At 42.2% G+C, this 17,246-nt stretch overlaps 2 protein-coding genes across 4 annotated transcripts in view; both read right to left on the reverse strand.

Moving 5' to 3' along the window:
• Nucleotides 1-6,930, reverse strand: part of PGGT1B (protein geranylgeranyltransferase type I subunit beta) — a 36,607-nt gene extending 29,677 nt beyond the window's left edge. The window contains 2 exon segments of the mRNA XM_068666657.1: nucleotides 1,367-1,485; nucleotides 6,796-6,930. Of these exon segments, the coding sequence (XP_068522758.1) occupies nucleotides 1,367-1,485; nucleotides 6,796-6,920 (244 nt within the window). The 5' untranslated portion in view covers nucleotides 6,921-6,930.
• Nucleotides 6,931-6,990: 60 nt separating this feature from the next.
• CCDC112 (coiled-coil domain containing 112) lies at nucleotides 6,991-16,627 on the reverse strand. 3 transcript variants are annotated; one of them, XM_068666656.1, is made up of 10 exons: nucleotides 16,467-16,611; nucleotides 15,753-15,868; nucleotides 13,812-13,933; nucleotides 11,944-12,033; nucleotides 10,482-10,557; nucleotides 9,496-9,886; nucleotides 8,252-8,668; nucleotides 7,489-7,584; nucleotides 7,213-7,328; nucleotides 6,991-7,128 (listed from the first exon to the last, which is right to left on the reverse strand). In XM_068666656.1, the coding sequence occupies exons 1-10, from the start codon at nucleotides 16,530-16,532 to the stop codon at nucleotides 7,098-7,100; spliced, it is 1,521 nt and encodes a 506-aa protein (XP_068522757.1). In that variant the 5' UTR covers nucleotides 16,533-16,611; the 3' UTR covers nucleotides 6,991-7,097. The 3 variants fall into 3 exon arrangements, with proteins under 3 accessions (XP_068522757.1, XP_068522756.1, XP_068522755.1); XM_068666655.1 differs by having other exon boundaries at nucleotides 7,098-7,328; nucleotides 16,470-16,627; XM_068666654.1 differs by having other exon boundaries at nucleotides 7,098-7,328.
• Nucleotides 16,628-17,246: the final 619 nt, after the last annotated feature.

Here is a 17,246-nt window from a genome sequence, read left to right on the forward strand (position 1 = left end):
ACTTTTTTTTTTCTTTTTTTCCTAATTAGTCCTGGAATATAACATAAGAAAAAACAAATCTTTTAGAGCTAGTGCCTAGAGTGGATCTGGTGATTTCCAAGTTGCCAGAACAAGAAAAGGGGTCTCTTTGTTACTGTAAAAATCAAGCATCAGCAAGCTTGACTTCCATATGCTCACTTCATAAAAATGCTTTTCATTCATGGAACAGCTTAGACAGGCATCTGTAATTACCTCTGCTCTTAGACCAGCCTGGAGCTATCCCCACTCCAGCACTCAACATGCCAACACCTATTGTCATAAAATAGCAGTGTCTTGCCTGCAGCTGTTCCCTGCTGTTCCCTCCACTGCTATTAGCCATTCACCTGCACTGCCACAGAAGAAATGTGCATACCAAGGAGCCCATGGAAACAGCACCTCCCTGTGCTCCTGCTCAGGCAGTCACCTGGAGAGAGCCAGGTCCTGCGTGGTCCCTCCCCTGCTTGATCTGTTGTGTGCCTTCCAGTCTGAGGACAGCTGGGTCACAGCAACAGCATTACTCCAAAAAACGTCAGGTTGTTGTGGTTTAACCCAGCATGACCCCATATGGTATGGGATACCCCTTTGGCCAGTTTGGGTCAGCTGTCCTGGGTCTGTCCCCTCCCAGCTGCACCCCCAGCCTGCCCGCTGGCAGGACACCAAGAAGCTGAGACATCCTTGGCTTGGTGTAAGCACTGCTCTGCAACAATTAAAACATCAGCATGTTACCAGCACTCTTCTTATCCTAGTCCAAAACATAGCACCCTACCAGCTACTAGGAAGAAAATGAACTCTGTCCTCGCTGAAACCAGGACACAGGTAAATTAAAGTCACTGATCTGAAGAACAGATTTTTCATTTTTAAGCTGTGTTTATCCTTTTCGTTTCTTAATCTTACACCTCCCTTTTCCAAAACCCGTTTTAAATAAACACACCTGTGCTTAGAGCTCCTGGCATAGCTACAATTTGTGGATGTCAACATAATCACTAATAAACCCATAAGGCTAATATAGCATGCATTTCTTTTAGAAACAGGTCAAACATTTCTCTGAGATGCTTAAAGGTGCAACTTCGTTATTATTTTATAATGTCTTATCTTCGTATTAATTTCATAGCTTTACCTTGAATACATTAAAAAAAAAGTTTAACTTTTACTTTCATTTCTGTAGAGGGAATTCCTATTCTATTTCTAGGAATTGCTAGACATCACTACCTGAAATTATCAGGACAGCACTTCTGGAAGGTCAAGCTTGTATTTACAAAAGAACAAAAGCCATACACTATTCCCCCAGGTGAAAGGCAAAAGTAAAGAAGTTAATATCAATTAAAAAAAAAACTAAAAACTCACTCACTGTCTTCTGTGGGAAGGACCTGAAGGGAATAAATCCATTCTATTATATCATCTTTGTTCACCACATCTAAGGAATCCAACATATCCAGACCAGAGAGTGCGAAAAATGCAATTGTCAACCTAAAAGAAAAAGATAAGACTTACACTTCCCACCATAAATATCATGGGGAGATTAACAAACGGTTGCAGAAACAGATTTATCTATGATTCTCAGCCTTTTTGAGAGCGGTGCAATGCATAGAGGCTAGCTCAGAAAGCATGAAATTTATCTACCGGACAAAATCGTGTTTTTTGTGCTGTAATCATTTCACTGTCTCAAAAGAGTTTTTGTACAAGCCACCCCTCCTATTATACAGTAATGATATGACACTTTAGATGTTAACCTAAACGCCTGCTTACCTGAGAAAGACTACCAAAGTAGAGTAAGTTATTAACTTTTGGAGCACTAGTTAAGGACATGAATTCTCACCGTGTCCTAAACCCACTTTCAGAAGCCAGCTGTCAAACAGCAAGGCTTCCTTTGTAACCCATCAATGTGCAAACAGGGAGACAGGATTAATTACCACCTAGAGGTATTTAATTCCTGTCCTTTGGTACAGAAGACCCTTGATGACTGACTTAATTGAGCATCTAAAATTAAGCATGCCAAATCCAAGTATACAACGAAGCCTGGAGGAGTGAGCATGCTGAAGTTCTCTCTTGCCCACAGCTCATTTCCATCCGTAAACGTGTGCCACCATAGCTGTTTTATAGCTGTTTTATAAGGCTACTCTGTTAACTCATCTGGGGGGTTTGTTTTTGCCTCAAACCATTTCAGTGTCCTAGAACAGCCCCTTGAACATGAATCTGCATGAATTGCACTGACAGAGCACCAAGGGAACAGCACTGGGGTAGGAACTGAATCTTGTATATTGAGACAGAGAAAATGTTCACATGATGGTACCTGGAACGTCTCTTGTGCCATTCATGATTGCACCTGCCTAAACTTCTGGAAATTCTCGCTCTCTTTTTACCAGATGTGGTGATGGTTTGTGAAACAGCTGCTAAACAGACAGAAACTGCTGCTTAGCGTGGTAAGGAAGACCACCAGCTGAATGCTGGCTTTCCTTAGGAGACAAATTACAATTTGCAGTTACCTCACAGGCTGCTGTGCCACCTTGGCCACCAGTAGTGGGCACCTCTGAAGGTGAGGACAGATGTGAACAGAAGCCTTTAGAGCCATTTAATTTCTGCCTGCGATTCTGCATGAGAACCAAACAGAAAGGCCAGAGAAAAAATGGTGATGTGAGTCAGCCCAAGGCACAGCTCAAAGGGAATTCTTCCAATTAAAACAGCAACCAAATGATGATGCAGCAGACACTCATCTCAACATAGTGGCACACCCTTGAAGGGTGACATTCCCGTCAGTGGACTGACCTGCTGCTATGGTCATCGCGTGGCCATTCGCAAGTGCCATCATCTTCTGCTTCTAAACTGTTATCATCTAGGATTACATGTTACAAGTGGTGGACACAAATTGTTTGAAGAATGGTGACTTGTTAAGCTAAGGTTGCATCATTTTACACTTCCTTTTACTTCCACCCTGAGCTTTTGCATTGCTCTTCGCATCACTCTTGCTCACAAAAGGCTTTAACCTGTTTGGTACTGAGCATTAACACTCCCTGTTCAGAAAATTCCCTCATGCAACACAAGGTCTTAATGAAAAATATCAAACACAGAATAACACACAGCCTCATTACTTCAAGTGTTCATGTCAGAAAGAAGTGTGTATTTACTTTGTAATCACTGTATCCTAAAACATGTCTCTTTACTATTATTACTACTGATGTTTTTTGGAGTACAGAGAGACAAAAACACTATGTTGCACACGTTATTTCTACATGGAACAGGCTTTTGTAGCCACATGATTGTTATGATATAGTCTTTCAAAGCACAAGATTAAAACTTCAAGGCTTATATCAACTTTTGGCATTGATCAGATCTGTGTAACCCAAAATCTCACTCTGGCTAACCCACAACTTTGAAAAAAACACTATTAAAAATAAAAATAAAAGTAAAAATAAAAAGACAGTTCAGTTACAGCATGGTACTTTTCTGAAACCCTGCACACGGTATTTTCTGATTTTCATAGACATTAAGTTTGAAAATCTTCATCTGCAAATATTTAATGGCATTTTCATACTATGTTGCCCAGCTTAGCTAAGCTAAGCTGCTTCCAGCAAAGCATGAGCCTGCCAACTCCAGGCCTAGAAACTGCTGCAAACTAGGTTCAAAACCAGAAGGCTGTAAAGGACAAACCAATAAACCCTATCTACACTAAGATATGAATGTGTCCAATAAATGAAGGTAACAAGTGGTTATAGACATAGATACGTTTCATTTTATTTAATTAGAGCAGATTGTGTTAGCAGTACCACCGTCATTAAGGAGCAGCCTGTGCAGTGTGCTGGAATTCATACGGGATGGCCAGGAGCATCCGGCACCACTGGGAACAGCGAGCTCCTGGCACGGCGATCTGGACACTACATCTGACTCTCCACCACCCTGCCTCACGGAGAATTAATGCACACACATACACACTCTCTGAAACTAAGAGACAAAGGATATCAGCTGACACAGCATGAAACCAAATCATTTCACATACACCGCTTCACACAGAGGGCAGTCCTTTGTGAGACAATCCCCGGGTTTGGCATCACTTTTGCTGTATCTTTTCTTCTTGTCTTCTACCACTTCAACTACAGTGTGTATATTAATTTAGAAAGTGAAACATCGAAGTTTGACAGCTGAAATGTATTTGTTAATTGACCTACTGAACGCTTATGAAACAGGTAGCATGTGTATTAAGTTCCCATCCCAGACAGACGAGTAAAGGTACTTCTGATGACAGATTCAGAGTTCTTGGTCTTCAGGCCTGGAGAAAAACTACAGTTTCTCAGTAGAATTCAAAAACAGCTTGAAGTGACTGATGTGAGAAACTGAATAAGCATGCTACAAAGAGCAACATAAAACATCATAATCTGAAAGACTTCAGAGACTAGTTTTTTGTTCTCCCACCAAACTTGATGGCACTGAGTGACCAAGTATGAGATTACTTAAAATCTACTGTTGTTGATGTTGCAAGCACTAAGTGAAGACAAAAATAATTATGAAGGCTTTGGGCCAGTAATTTCAGCAAGGAAGGTGAAATGAGATTTCTTTATAGCTGTGCCTACTCCCTTAACATGTGACAAACTACAGGGTTAAGTGCTAAAGACCAGTGCTGCGTGGAAAACTTCACCCTCTACCACCTTGCCTTTGGACAACAAATGCAGTTGCTCCTGCTGCAGTGACCCCAAACCAATCCCACTGATAAACACAAGGTTTTTCACCAGTTGCTCTTTAATATATTTGAAGTTCTCATTCTTGATCGCTATGGAACCACACAAATGCAGCAACAAAGGAGGTAAGGATAGGGTAGCAGCTTTTCATCCAGCAGCAGGGCCAGTTCAGCGGGTCTGGGGAACTCAGTGACCTTGAACTCATCAAAAAGGTGAACTTGGCATCTTCAAGGTCAAACCAGGAACCACATATTTATGGTTCAATCACTAACTTCAATTTTGCTCACAGATATCTCCAGAATAATGATTTAGGAATTGGTGTAGGAGAACTGAAGAATCTCTTCCTGCGTAAAAACTTCACAAAACTTAGGGAAAAAAAAAAAGCATGAGTTGAGATGAGTGAATTTTATTCTAATTGAAGGCTTGAACTTGAGAATGCTTATTAGCCAAAAATTAAGGTGTCATGAAATAGTTTCAAACTGACAGTCCCAATTTTCAAAAAACAGCTATTTCTCAGTATTGCACAAGCATTCGAGATAAAAATTTGTAACATTCTTTTTAAATATCAAATCACATGCTATTATACATACAGCTCAACACTACATGCATACTAGTCCTCACAGGTGAAAAAATGCATGTTTTTGTGAAGTGTGCTCTGAACTGATGGACAGCTTGTACTGACAAGGCATGACCAAAGTCTTAGAGCTTTCCTGACAGCATGACTTCCAAGTAATTACAAACTGAAAGATAATTTTATTGGTTAATAAGATATTAAATCTTTTACATGCCCCCAAGTTTTTTTTTTTTTTTGACAAAGGACAGCTGGAAAATCAAATTAGTTATCCTCCTGTGCCTCACAGACAACTTACTACCTTATGTGAAGAGCTTAAGAATCACAGAATGATAGGACATCTTGGGTTGGAAGGGGCCTTAAAGGTCATCCGGTTCCAACCCCTCTGCCACTGGGGGCACACAGTGGATGCCACCCACTAGATCACCCTCTTGCCCAGGGCCTCGTCCAGCCTGGCCTTGAACACCTCCAGGGATGGGGCATCCACAGCTTCTCCGGACAACCTGTTCCAGTGCCTCACCACCCTCTGAGAAAAGAATTTCACCCTAACCTCTAAATTGCCCCTCTTTAATTCAAAACCATTCCCCTTTGTTGTATCACTCTCTGTCTGTGTAAAGTCAATCTCCATCTTTTTTATAAGCCCCCTTTAAGTACTAAAGAGCTGCAATGAGGTTGGCCTTGAGCATTCTCTTCTGAAAGCTGCGAGCTAGGGATATTCATCCTTTCTTCACAGGAGAGGTGCTCCAGCCCTCTGATTATCTTTGTGTCATTCCCATGGACCTGCTCTAACAGCCCCACATCCCTCTTGTGCTGGGGGCCCTGTACCTGGACGCAGCACTCCAGGTGGGGCCTCAGAAGGGCAGCACAGAGGGGGACCTCCCTACACCTGCTGCCCACCCCTCTGTTGATGCAGCCCAGGATGCAGTTGGCCTGCTGGGCTGCAAGCACACCCTGCTGGCTCATGTTGAGCTTTCTGTCCACCAGAACCCCCCAACTCTCTCTCTGCTGGGCTGCTCTCAGTGAGTTCCTCTCCCAGTCTGTGCTGGTGCCTGGGGTTGCCACGACCCAGGCGCAGCACCGTGCACTTGGCCTTGTGAAACAAATGCATTCCAGAGCCATGAATGGGGCTCTGCATTACAGCGAATAACATCTCCCAGTACTGCTTTACCATTTGCACTAGCTAATGCAGATTTAAACGATTCCTCTCACATTAACGAGAGCGCCCACTCGGAGCTACAGAAGGCTTAACTCATTTATTCCGAAATCGGCTTTCGGGGAAGGATTAAAGGAGCGAAGAACAAGCCTGAAAATAGATTAAAAAAGGATCAGCGCGCCTTCCCTCGCGGACAGGGGGCGTTGGGGTGAGCAGGGCGCACACCTCCCAGGGCGCCCCGTGCGGGTGGGCGACCCCCTGGGGACAGCCCCGGTGCTGCCGGGCACCCCGGGGCGGGGAGAGGCGGAGGGGCAGGAGCAGGAGCAGGGGCAGGGGCAGGGGCAGGGGCAGGGTCCGGGGCAGGGTCGGTGTGGCGCTGCGGCTACCTGCTGGTCTCCAGGGAGGAGTAGCGCTCGGGCAGGACCTGCAGGCAGCGCTGGAAGAAGCGCACATGCCGCTCCTTCAGGAAGTCCAGCCGCTCCGCCTCCGCCCAGGACGGCGACTCCGCCATCTTCACGGACACGGCCGCCTCCTCCTCTTCCTCCTCTTCCTCCTCCTCCTCCTCCTCCGCTGCCGCTGCTGCTAAAGCTGCCGCCGGCGCGCCACGATCGCGTCACAGGGCGCGGCCGCGCGCGGAGGGGGGCGTGGCCTCGGTGGCGCCGGCGCGCCCGCTGGTGGCGCCGGCGCGCTACAGCCCCCGGCGCCAGGCGGGCACGGCCCTGCGGGGACGGGGAGCAGCGGGGAGGGCGCTCAGAGGGGACGCCCCCCGCCGGCTGCCCGCTGCCCGCTGCCCCCCTGCGTACCTCCGGGGCAGGTGGAGAGGCTGCGGCGCTGCGGGGCTGGGCGCCTTGCTGCGCTCCTCCCAGCCCCGCGTCGGCTGCAGCAGGCGGGACGGGTCCCTGGCCGCACGGACGTGGACCTAGGGGGGGGAAAAACACAGGCGGGGAGGGGGTGGGAAGAGAAAGGAAGGTGGTTTTGTGGCCCCCGAGGGGCCGCCCGTTCACAACGCGTTTGAAGGAGCAAGCCGTGCCCACCCGAGATTGAAAAAAAAAAAACAACAACAAAACACTATACATTACCTTCTCTCTTAATTTCGCCAATCTTTGTTCTTTTTCTTGTTTCTCGGCTTCTTTGACTTGTTTTTGTTGAATCTTCAGCTGAAGTTTATGTAGATCCTGAAACGTGTAGAAGAGAAAAAGCCTATTTTATTTCAACGTATTCTGAAATACTTTGAAATACGTAGGCATGCAGCAGTTTGCTGTTAATCCTTTCGCCACAGTGTAAAGTTAACACTAGGTAGCTACTTGCTACAAGCTTCTCCTGTCCAAACTAAAATTACACAGGATAGAAAAAACTGCAGTCATTCAACCTGTTCATTTCACCCAAAATTTAGTGTGAACACTGACAGTGATACTGGTTCTCGTGTTTATATTGAGATGGGACCTGGCTTGACCTTACACCTAATGAAGCCTGTAAGATCTTCAAAGAGCTTTTTTCCCTTATACAATCATCACATCTCAGCTTTTTCTTTAGCAACGGTGAGCAACCCAGTCAAGCTGTTTTTCCCAAATCATCTTCACATGGAAATAAACAAAACCATCATATATTTACAAGGAGATACAGGCCTGAAGAATCCTTTAAATGCTGAGGAAAAGAAACATCATACTCTGGAATAAAGTTTCATACTGTTTCTTGGGTGTAGACAGATGCTGTTACACACAGTGAATCAAAAACAGATTGAGTAGGATATCTAGATTTTTTTTTAAAGTGTTTAGCAGATTACAGAAGGAAGTAGGCAGATTTTTAAAAATCATATGGATGAGTAGAGAGGTATTTACATACTCGCTCTTGAAATTTTGTAATTTCTGCTGCAGCAGTTCTCTTCCTCTCCTCCTTTTCAGCTTCCTCTCTCTTCTCCTTTTCAAGCTTTTCAAGTTCCTCCTTTTCTTTCTTCTGCAAGGTATACCTTTCCAAGAGTAACTTCATGTGACATTGGCGCTGGCGTTCTTTTAGTTGCTTTTTCTCCTTCTCTTCTTCTAGTTTTAGTTGTGATGCTTGTTCCATCGCAAATGCTATTGCTTTCTGTTTTTTCCATGCTTCAATTGCTGCTTGTTGTCTTTTTCTTTCTTCCTCTGCTTTTTGCTTCTGAGCTTCTTCATGCTGAAGCCATTCTTTCTTGAGCATTCTTTCTGATTTCTCTTTCTTCTTCAAATTTCCTTCTTTCTCTTGCTGCTGCTTCTCCTTCCATTTCTTAATTGACTGCAAGAGAACAGCAGGAGATAAACAATGTCTTCATAAAAACTGTATACATTCCTGTTGATTGCATCTGATAAAGACATATGCTCTAAGGATACAAACTGAAGATGGGAATTGGAAATCTACTTACGGGAAAACTTAGGCCAAAAGACCACTTGTCTGCTTTGTCATAATCAAATTTTCTATCTTATGCATCATACAGGCAGGTTTAAGATTCATGAGTTGAAACTTCTTAGGTTAAAACAGTTAGGAATATTAGTGTAAAATGTTTTTCTCAGTGAAAATGCTATTTTGAAGAAAAAAATAAGACCTGAAATACAATTCCACTCACTATTTTATACCCCAATTTTTGTGTCAGTACATCTTTTGCATGCAGGTGGATAGTTCTGGAAGGCATCAGTTCTCTACACGGAACCATAATTATCTTCAGCAGAAATTGATAGGTGTATTGCTTATACAGTGAGACAGACATTCTCCAGGACGTGTAGCAAAGAGTTGTGTTTTTCAAATAGGATCACTTACTGCTCTGGGATTGACATCTAACTTGCTGGACAACTTCCATTTATAAGCATTTGCAAAGTATGCTGACAATACACAGGCCATGTCAGTATGTTGCTAGGTCTATACTTACTGATAATTCATTTAAGACAAATATTTTGGTAAGGATGCTAAAGAAGACTTCAGTTACGTATCACCAACTGTAACAGAAATCTACGTAGCATTATGACCAGACAGGCAAATACAAAAATAAGTGTGGGCTTTTTAAAAACAAATATTTTTTTGTAAAAGCTACAATAGTCCTAGAAGGGGGGTGTTTTTGTTCATTTTACCTCTTTTTTTCTTTCTTGTAAAATTAGATACTCTCGGTACCATTTGTCATGTTGTTCAACTTCTTCTTTTGTTCTTCCACAGAGATACTCAAGGGCTTCATCCATGTAGGACAGCTTTCCTTTGTGCTTTGTCCACACTTTCAGAAAATTTTGATGATCATAATCATCCCAGCCTCCCTGCCTCCCCCCTGTTCGCTGCAGAAATCTTTCAAATTCTACTACTTCTTCAGGTAGATGATTTTCCAGTGTTTTATCAACTGAGATCCTAGCTGATGGCAGCTTCAGAACTTTTTCTGTTGTTGAGCTGCTTAACACCCACAGTTCCACTTTTTTCTCAAAGACGCTGAGCTCATTAACGACAGTTTTTTCATCCTTCAAAAGCTGTTCATATCTAAAAAGGGAACAAACACTGGAGTGTAAGAAAAGAGATCCAGCATTCATTGCTCAGTGAAAATGAATTTTGGAATTGTTCAATGCCACACAAAAGCCATTCTTAAAAGATTAAGAACTGAAATGGTAACTAACACAGATGACAGCATAGTTGTAATGATCCCATAATAAAGCACTACACAACTGGAATTAAGTTACCCTTTTAGTGGAAGCTCACATTTATGGCATGCAAACAATTAACTCAGTCCCCTCCTGACACCACTAGGGAGAAGAAAGAGGGAAAAAAAATCCGCCCACTTAAAAAAAAAACAAAAAACATGAGAACAATATAATCTGTTCTGCAGCTTTTCTTGGAAAAGCCTCTTGATAGGCAAATAATTGTTACATTGAGTCAGTGAAGCAGCTATATAAACAGCCTCTCTAAAAGGTTGTATATCAAGATTAAAATCTTGATAGTTTGAGTTTTGATTGACATACAACAGGAATCATGGGCAGAAGAGAAAAATCAAGAGAATAGTTTACTCGATTGATGCAAAGTTGTCATTGTGTATTATGAAAGCACTTTTTTTTTGTAGCTGAAGCATGTATAAACATACGTTTGCCTCTGTTCTTCTTTAAAAGCATTGATTGCATTTTCAATTTCTTCCATCATTTCCTTGAGCTTGTCAACAACTAAAAACGAAAAGAAGAACATATCACCTAAGAAGGTTAGAGTATTTACCAGTAAATCAGGACTATTCAGAAATGAAGCACTTGCAGAGAATTATGGGATGCTTTTATTTCAGCGTACAAAAAAGACTACATTTCCATCTCAAACACTCTTACAAGAAAGACTCATTTATTCAAAAGGTGTGATTTCACAGTGATTTAGCTAACTGGATGCAAATCCCAGTATAAATGTTTATTTCAATTGAACAAAAACTCTCATTCTGGTAATCTTTAACTGATTCACAGAATGAGACAGCCTTATCTTAAAGTAAAGGGCTTCCACTTTTGTCTCTTATAACAATGCAGTAAGTGACTTAAGCAGCACAATCAAATCTTTGTTTTTTACCAGGCCACACTAGCCATATGTAGCCTACATCTCACTACTTTCTACAAAACTGGGCTTACAAAGAAACTTCAAAGTGAGACTTCATATCCTGCACTTCAAATGCTTTAATCCTCATTTGGAGAAAGAGAGAGAGAAAGACAGTTATTTTGCAATGGTAGAAAGACGTTTTAGAACCTGAGTGTTTTAAACCAGTACAACTCTATGGACACATACTGATCAACAGTTTAACTAACCTGGCTCTAAAAAAAAAAAATAATAAATTGATACCGTTGTATCATCTAAAACTTGTAGCTCAGCTTTCATGTCTTGCTCCTTTACCTTTGCTAACAGTTTAAGAGAGAAGATGATACATTTACAGTTTAAGAAGAAAGATAATACATTTTTTATAGAATAGACGCTGAATACGTGAAATGACATGCATTTTGTTTAGCATCATGAGGTCCTCGGCTAGCAGCAGACCTGAAGCCTGAGTTCCAGATGGTAGGTAGTAAAGGAACCATTATTCTGTGACATTTCCCAACTATTTCCCAAGAGGTTCAAAACAACCAAGCTGAACAAGTTGTCTCAGCATCTTGCATGGAACATTCCAACTTACACTTCAACCTAGGTGACTTCTGGGCGACTAGGAATCAGTTCCATGTAGATCATACTCTGTGACCACTTACTGGATGAAAGGGAGCTGTATCTACACATTACACTACAATACTGACTTTGTTTTGCATAAGGTAAAGAGTTGCAAGTAGAAAATACTGGACTCAACAGCCTGAACAAACAAACCCACATCACTTCTAATAGAGAACAAGTTTATCTGTTCCCACAGAGAACTGCAAGAGGTTTTACCCTTTCTTGTATTTCTCTCTTCTCACAATCCCCTTCCCAGATTCCTGGAAGGGCAGACAGACTACAGAAGGAGTATCCCAAGTCTGCAGGAGAATCGCAAGTACAACCATCCAAGAAACCTGTCTATAAACAAAACTGTTTTAAAATCTGTCAGCGTGACTTACATTCTGATGTATGCTTCACATCTTTCAATTGTTGTTGAAGTTTCTTCACATTATTACGGATTTTTGATAGCTGCTGCAGGATTTTAGTTTCTGGTAAACAAAATAAGGTGATGATAGTTCTAACAGTGTCTTTGTGCATTTAATTCAACAGAAAACAACAAACAATGAAGTGTCTAAACTAGGGATTTCATCTAATAAGAAACAGAAAATCCGTTTAATCATATGAAACTGCTGTAATACAAAGTATCGTAACATACCTAACTGCATGAAGCTGAGTGCACGTGCTGTGTATCTTCCCACACACCATCAGATTTTAAAATTAGTAGTTCCATTTCAAAAGGTTTCAACAGTATAGTCACATTGAGATTAGTTCAGTTTTCTCAAACCTTTTATGAGGTAACTGGAGTTTGGAGAACAATATTGCCTGTACAGGTAACAGCTATAGAGTTTTGAAAGGGCTTTTACCTAAGCCTCAAAACACTCAGCAATGGAGAAAAAGCAGGCTTGAAAACCATGTATGAATTTACTACTTCAACATGATTAATATATTTGTCACATTAAGTGAAGTAGAATTAATGTTTTCAGGAACTCCAAGCATGCATGTGCTTATTTGCTTTATTAACCAATTGATTCCTCACAACTTTATAAATAAAGTATTGATTTGAATGAAGTTCTGGGTACATCTAAGGTACTAGGGAGTCTAAAGACTCTGTCTTTTTAACAGGATTGGTTTAAAGAAGAAATAACAGAGACCACCACCTAAGTGTAACAAAACAGAGCCATGACATGACCCTGTTAGTTCAAACTATAACTATTTAAAATGCAAAAGCGTACAGATTGTGCTCAAAGACCTCAACACAGCAGCACAGAAAATGAGAAGCGTGGGGGTTCTAGTACACATCCTACAAGACTCTAACATTCCTTCACATCTCACATTTAGTACCTTATACCTCTCCTCGCGTTTTTTTGTGTTTTTGTTGTTGTTGTTAATCTTATAATAGTATATCCCAGCACATCCACCCATACTTTTGGGCTTCCTCTGTACACTTGGGAAACTTTCTGGACTTTTTAGCTTAGTCATTCCACAGAAATATTTATATTTTTTAATGATTTTAAGATGTAAAAAATATCTTAGGATTCCTCACTTAAAAGACCCACATTAATACATAGACATTTCTAAGGTATTTTTAGTTGTCTCCCTGGGTCCTTTCCCCTTCCTTCAACTTGATTTTTTTCATCTTCTTTATCGGAAGGCATAGCATGATTTATTTTATTACTTCGGTACTGTATCCAGGCAGTCACTTTTGTTCTGTTTAATTAGTCTGGCAGTTGAACTGTAATAGAGGACGGACTGTGTATCTCACTGCACCATTTGTACTACGAATATCCATTATCTCAAAAGTTGAAAAATGCAGGCACAGAACTGAAGAGTTCAAAAGCCTATTTACAGGCAGTAATCAGTGTGGAAAAAACTTATTTTATGCTAACTACCTATTTACAGTACCTAGCTAGACAACGTTACATTTTGCAGTACACATCCAAAATTGCTTCTAAGTTTTTAAAACACAAAATTTCCACCAAGTTTTGTGAGTAGTACCCGGTACATTCAAGATTGAAAGAAAACGATAACACAAAAGACCCAAAATGCTTATGCTTCTGAATTTTGCAAGTGAGTTGGGGAATTCTTCTTTATAAGCAGTACACATGGTGAAATACCACACTTTTATCAGAATCTACCTCCCATCCACACTAATCTCTCCATATTGCTGATTGATAAACCATTTAAGAAAACAACTGTAGAGTAAAAATAAGTAAACCAACAGGAGGAGAAAAAAAAAAAAAAAAGGAAAAAAGGAAAACCCACTTACTTTCAGTTTTCCTGCTGACAGTCATTTTATGTTCCAGTTCTTCTAGTATGCTGTATTCTACCCTGGAATCATTCCTCCTATTGTAAAGATGTCCATTTTTGTCCTTTTCAATATTTGCAAGCCTGGAAAACAAGGTTGCCACACTGAGCAAGCCGCAAATACTTATCAAAGCACAAGATTTTCCATGGTTAGTATTCAGCTGATGCTGTGTCAGCAGGACCATCTTAGATATTATCCAAGTCACTGGTTTGCTACTATAGCTGATTTCAAGGAAAACCTTTCTGTAGTTACAAGACTATGTACCGAATTAACCCAAGAACTTGAACAAGATATAGATGTTAAAGAAGGAATTATCTCACAGACAAGCAGTGCTTCACACACTGAAACAGCATGAAATTTTATCTGTATGATGCTCACTTACCAAGCAGCCTTATGAGAATTTTCATTGGAAAGCACTGAGGGGACACAGGCTGTATTACTGCAATTGCACACACAGATGGAGCCCCAGCACAGACAAATCAAGTACATTCCCTCAGGGTTACACTGATGGTAGTACTACTGCAACTGAAGATTTGAATTCAAGTTCATTACTGTCAGCATATTTCAAGATGTTAACGTTGCTACCTTACTGACCATAGTTTATGTATAATACACGGATCTACAGGTCACTTTTGCTTCCTCACTAAGGTCAGAAGCCTTAGAATGCAACTCACAGTAGGATTTGCTTTTCCTTGCTGCAGATAGGTAGTCTACTAGAGTTTTACCTAGAGAACCATAGATGCAAAAGGACTACCAATACTGCAGCCTTGAGCGTATCTGTGTAGGTCAGTGCCACCATGCTAAGAGATCAGAGCAACACAATACTGGTGCCACCCAGAACGTGTTGATTCCCAATGTTAAGAAGCACTACTGACAACCCATAATACTCTGTCTCTCAGTAGGAGGTTGGTTCTACAGTAGGCTATTGCTGCTATATAGTTCAATCCTCTACATGAAGATGCCTTCGTAACTTAAATGCTTTGCTGTTCACTGGAGTGAACCAACCTGAGTAACAAAATCTCAGAGAGTGCACTAGAAGCCTTAAGAACACAACTGCAGAAGGACAACTTGCCATAGTTAAATGGCATCCAAACTGCCTCATTTAAAACTGCTCGGGAATCTCTACATTACCAAGCAGTCAACTTTTTGAGACACTACCCAGGATCCAGAACTAAGAGGATTCAGTCAGAGTAAAATGCTGCTGCGAGACTTCAGTGTCACAGCTCATTCAGGATTCCTAACTACAAACCTGCCTCCTTGAGCCCACTGGCTAGGCCAGCTCTTCCTCAGAAAGCTCATTTGTGCATGCAGAAACCTCACTGTTCTTTCAACTACCTGTATAGTTATTAAAGTCATTAGTCAAGATGTGGGGAAACACATTTAAATCACGTCTGTGCTTCAGCTGTCTTGAACTCCCATATTCCAAAGCAATGGCCTAGATAATCTAGAAGTGCTCTCAATCTTCTCTGAGGAAGCTGTTGTAATGCTGCTACAATTTTCATTTTGTAGACATCTTTCATAGGCTTTAGCTCATTAGAAAGGTAAGCACAGCTGAGTAGGAAAACTAAGAACTCAAGAATGCCACATGCACTGCACAGCTGAGTAGGAAAGCTGGGAACTAAGTAATGCCATGGACGCTTTCATTCTTGTGTTATCAACTGGTGCAACAGCAAACTAAACAAAATAACTGACCGAGGTCACAGTAGTAATTAGAAAAATGGGTGATTTTGAAGCTCATGATGCTATCCTAAACAACTACAACTGTAATAATCTACCTGAAGTCCTGAAAAAAAAAGGAAACCTTTGCCTAAAATTTTATTACCATGAATTCTTACCTTAAACCTTGAGTTATATTATCTCCAGAACAGCATGAAAATAGAGTTATGGTTGTCTTTTACTTACTGAGTTCTTAGCTTTTCTGCTGTTCTTACGAATTCTGCTTTCTTAGCTTGTTCAGCTTTCATCTTCCAGTTCTGACACTGCTGACCAGAACCTGCAGTACTGAAACAGCTGTCATTCTGTACACAACAAAATGGAGTATTATTCACAAACAGTATTTTATTTTTAAATACTCAGGCTACTTTTAAGCGGACAACACCACACTGCAGATAACAAAAGCACTACTTCTGTTTTTTACACTACAGTAATTCAAATAATTTTAAGTCACATGGGTATAAAATTGAAGTGATGATGAGTGTATATAAAAATATGTTCTTCAAAGGAAAAATGGAAAGAATGCGACATCAACTTGCTTTAGCGGGTGCTGCTGATCACAGTATGCATCACACTAAATCAAAATAGCTGGTTTTTGGAGATTCAGAGGTAACTCGCTACCTGACTATGTAATCTGATGTTATCTACATGTTAATCTGCATTAGGCGGACTACCCCCACTTCATCTCGCTCGAGGAAATCACTCGCTTAGCATGATGAAACTGCTCAAGCCGCCCTGCAGACTGCCACCTCTCCCTGCCAGCAACCCCAGGCAGCCCGAAGACACCACACACTGGGACTGCTGACAGCCACGGGCTCTGTATGACACTGCCTGCTGCTCTCTCTCTCTCTCTGCTGCTCGCCTGGCGAGCCAGCGGCCCCTGCCTCAGCCCTCAGCCTTTACCTGCTGCTGCTGCTGCTGCTGCTGCCCGCCGGCCGCCGCCGCCACGGCCGTTGCCAGCGCAGCCATGTTGGCTGCGGGCAGCCGCCGCCCGCCCCGCCCCGCCCCGCCGGGAGATGGAGGCGGGCGGGGAGCCCCGCAGCCCCCGTGTCTGTGTGTGTCTGTGTCTGTGTCTGTCTGTCTGCCACGGTGTCTGGGTGTCTGTCCGGGCTCCGTGGGGATAGGAGTGCCTGGCGTTGGTAGTTACCGTAGTGATAAAGGCTGGCCGCGGTAGGGCGTCCCTGGAGGCGTTTCTAGCCACGCTGCCTGAGGGGGACAGTGAAAGGAGTTAACAACAGCCACAACAGCAACAACAACAAATAATAATACTTTGGACCTAAAACCCTGTCTGTTTCCGCGGTTCCACAGTGGCCATCTTTTGAGCTTGGCCAGCTCTCTGTGGCTTTATAAGAAGCGGTGTGACATGACGGGGGACTCAAGCGGTCCTGACACAGACCTGCTGGCTCCTTAGGGAGTGGTGGTCACCCAAAGCCCCAAAGCCTACAGGGATCTGAAAGGGAAATCTGACCTGAGGAAAGAGTCCTGAAATCCTGGGATTTCAAAAGAAGCATGTGGGGGGGGATGTTGAAAAGGCCTTCACCACCTTGTCAGCAGACAGTGACTACGTTATGCTCCCAGCCACCCTCGCTTTGGGTGAGAAAGTTGTAATCCGAAGTGCCCATGACCTTCCAAGCCTTGCAGGCGTATACTCAAGCTGATGACAGTGTGGAAAAGACAACAGAC

Source organism: Anas acuta, chromosome Z (genome assembly GCF_963932015.1).
Source record: "Anas acuta chromosome Z, bAnaAcu1.1, whole genome shotgun sequence".
In the NCBI taxonomy this organism is placed as follows: domain Eukaryota; kingdom Metazoa; phylum Chordata; class Aves; order Anseriformes; family Anatidae; genus Anas; species Anas acuta.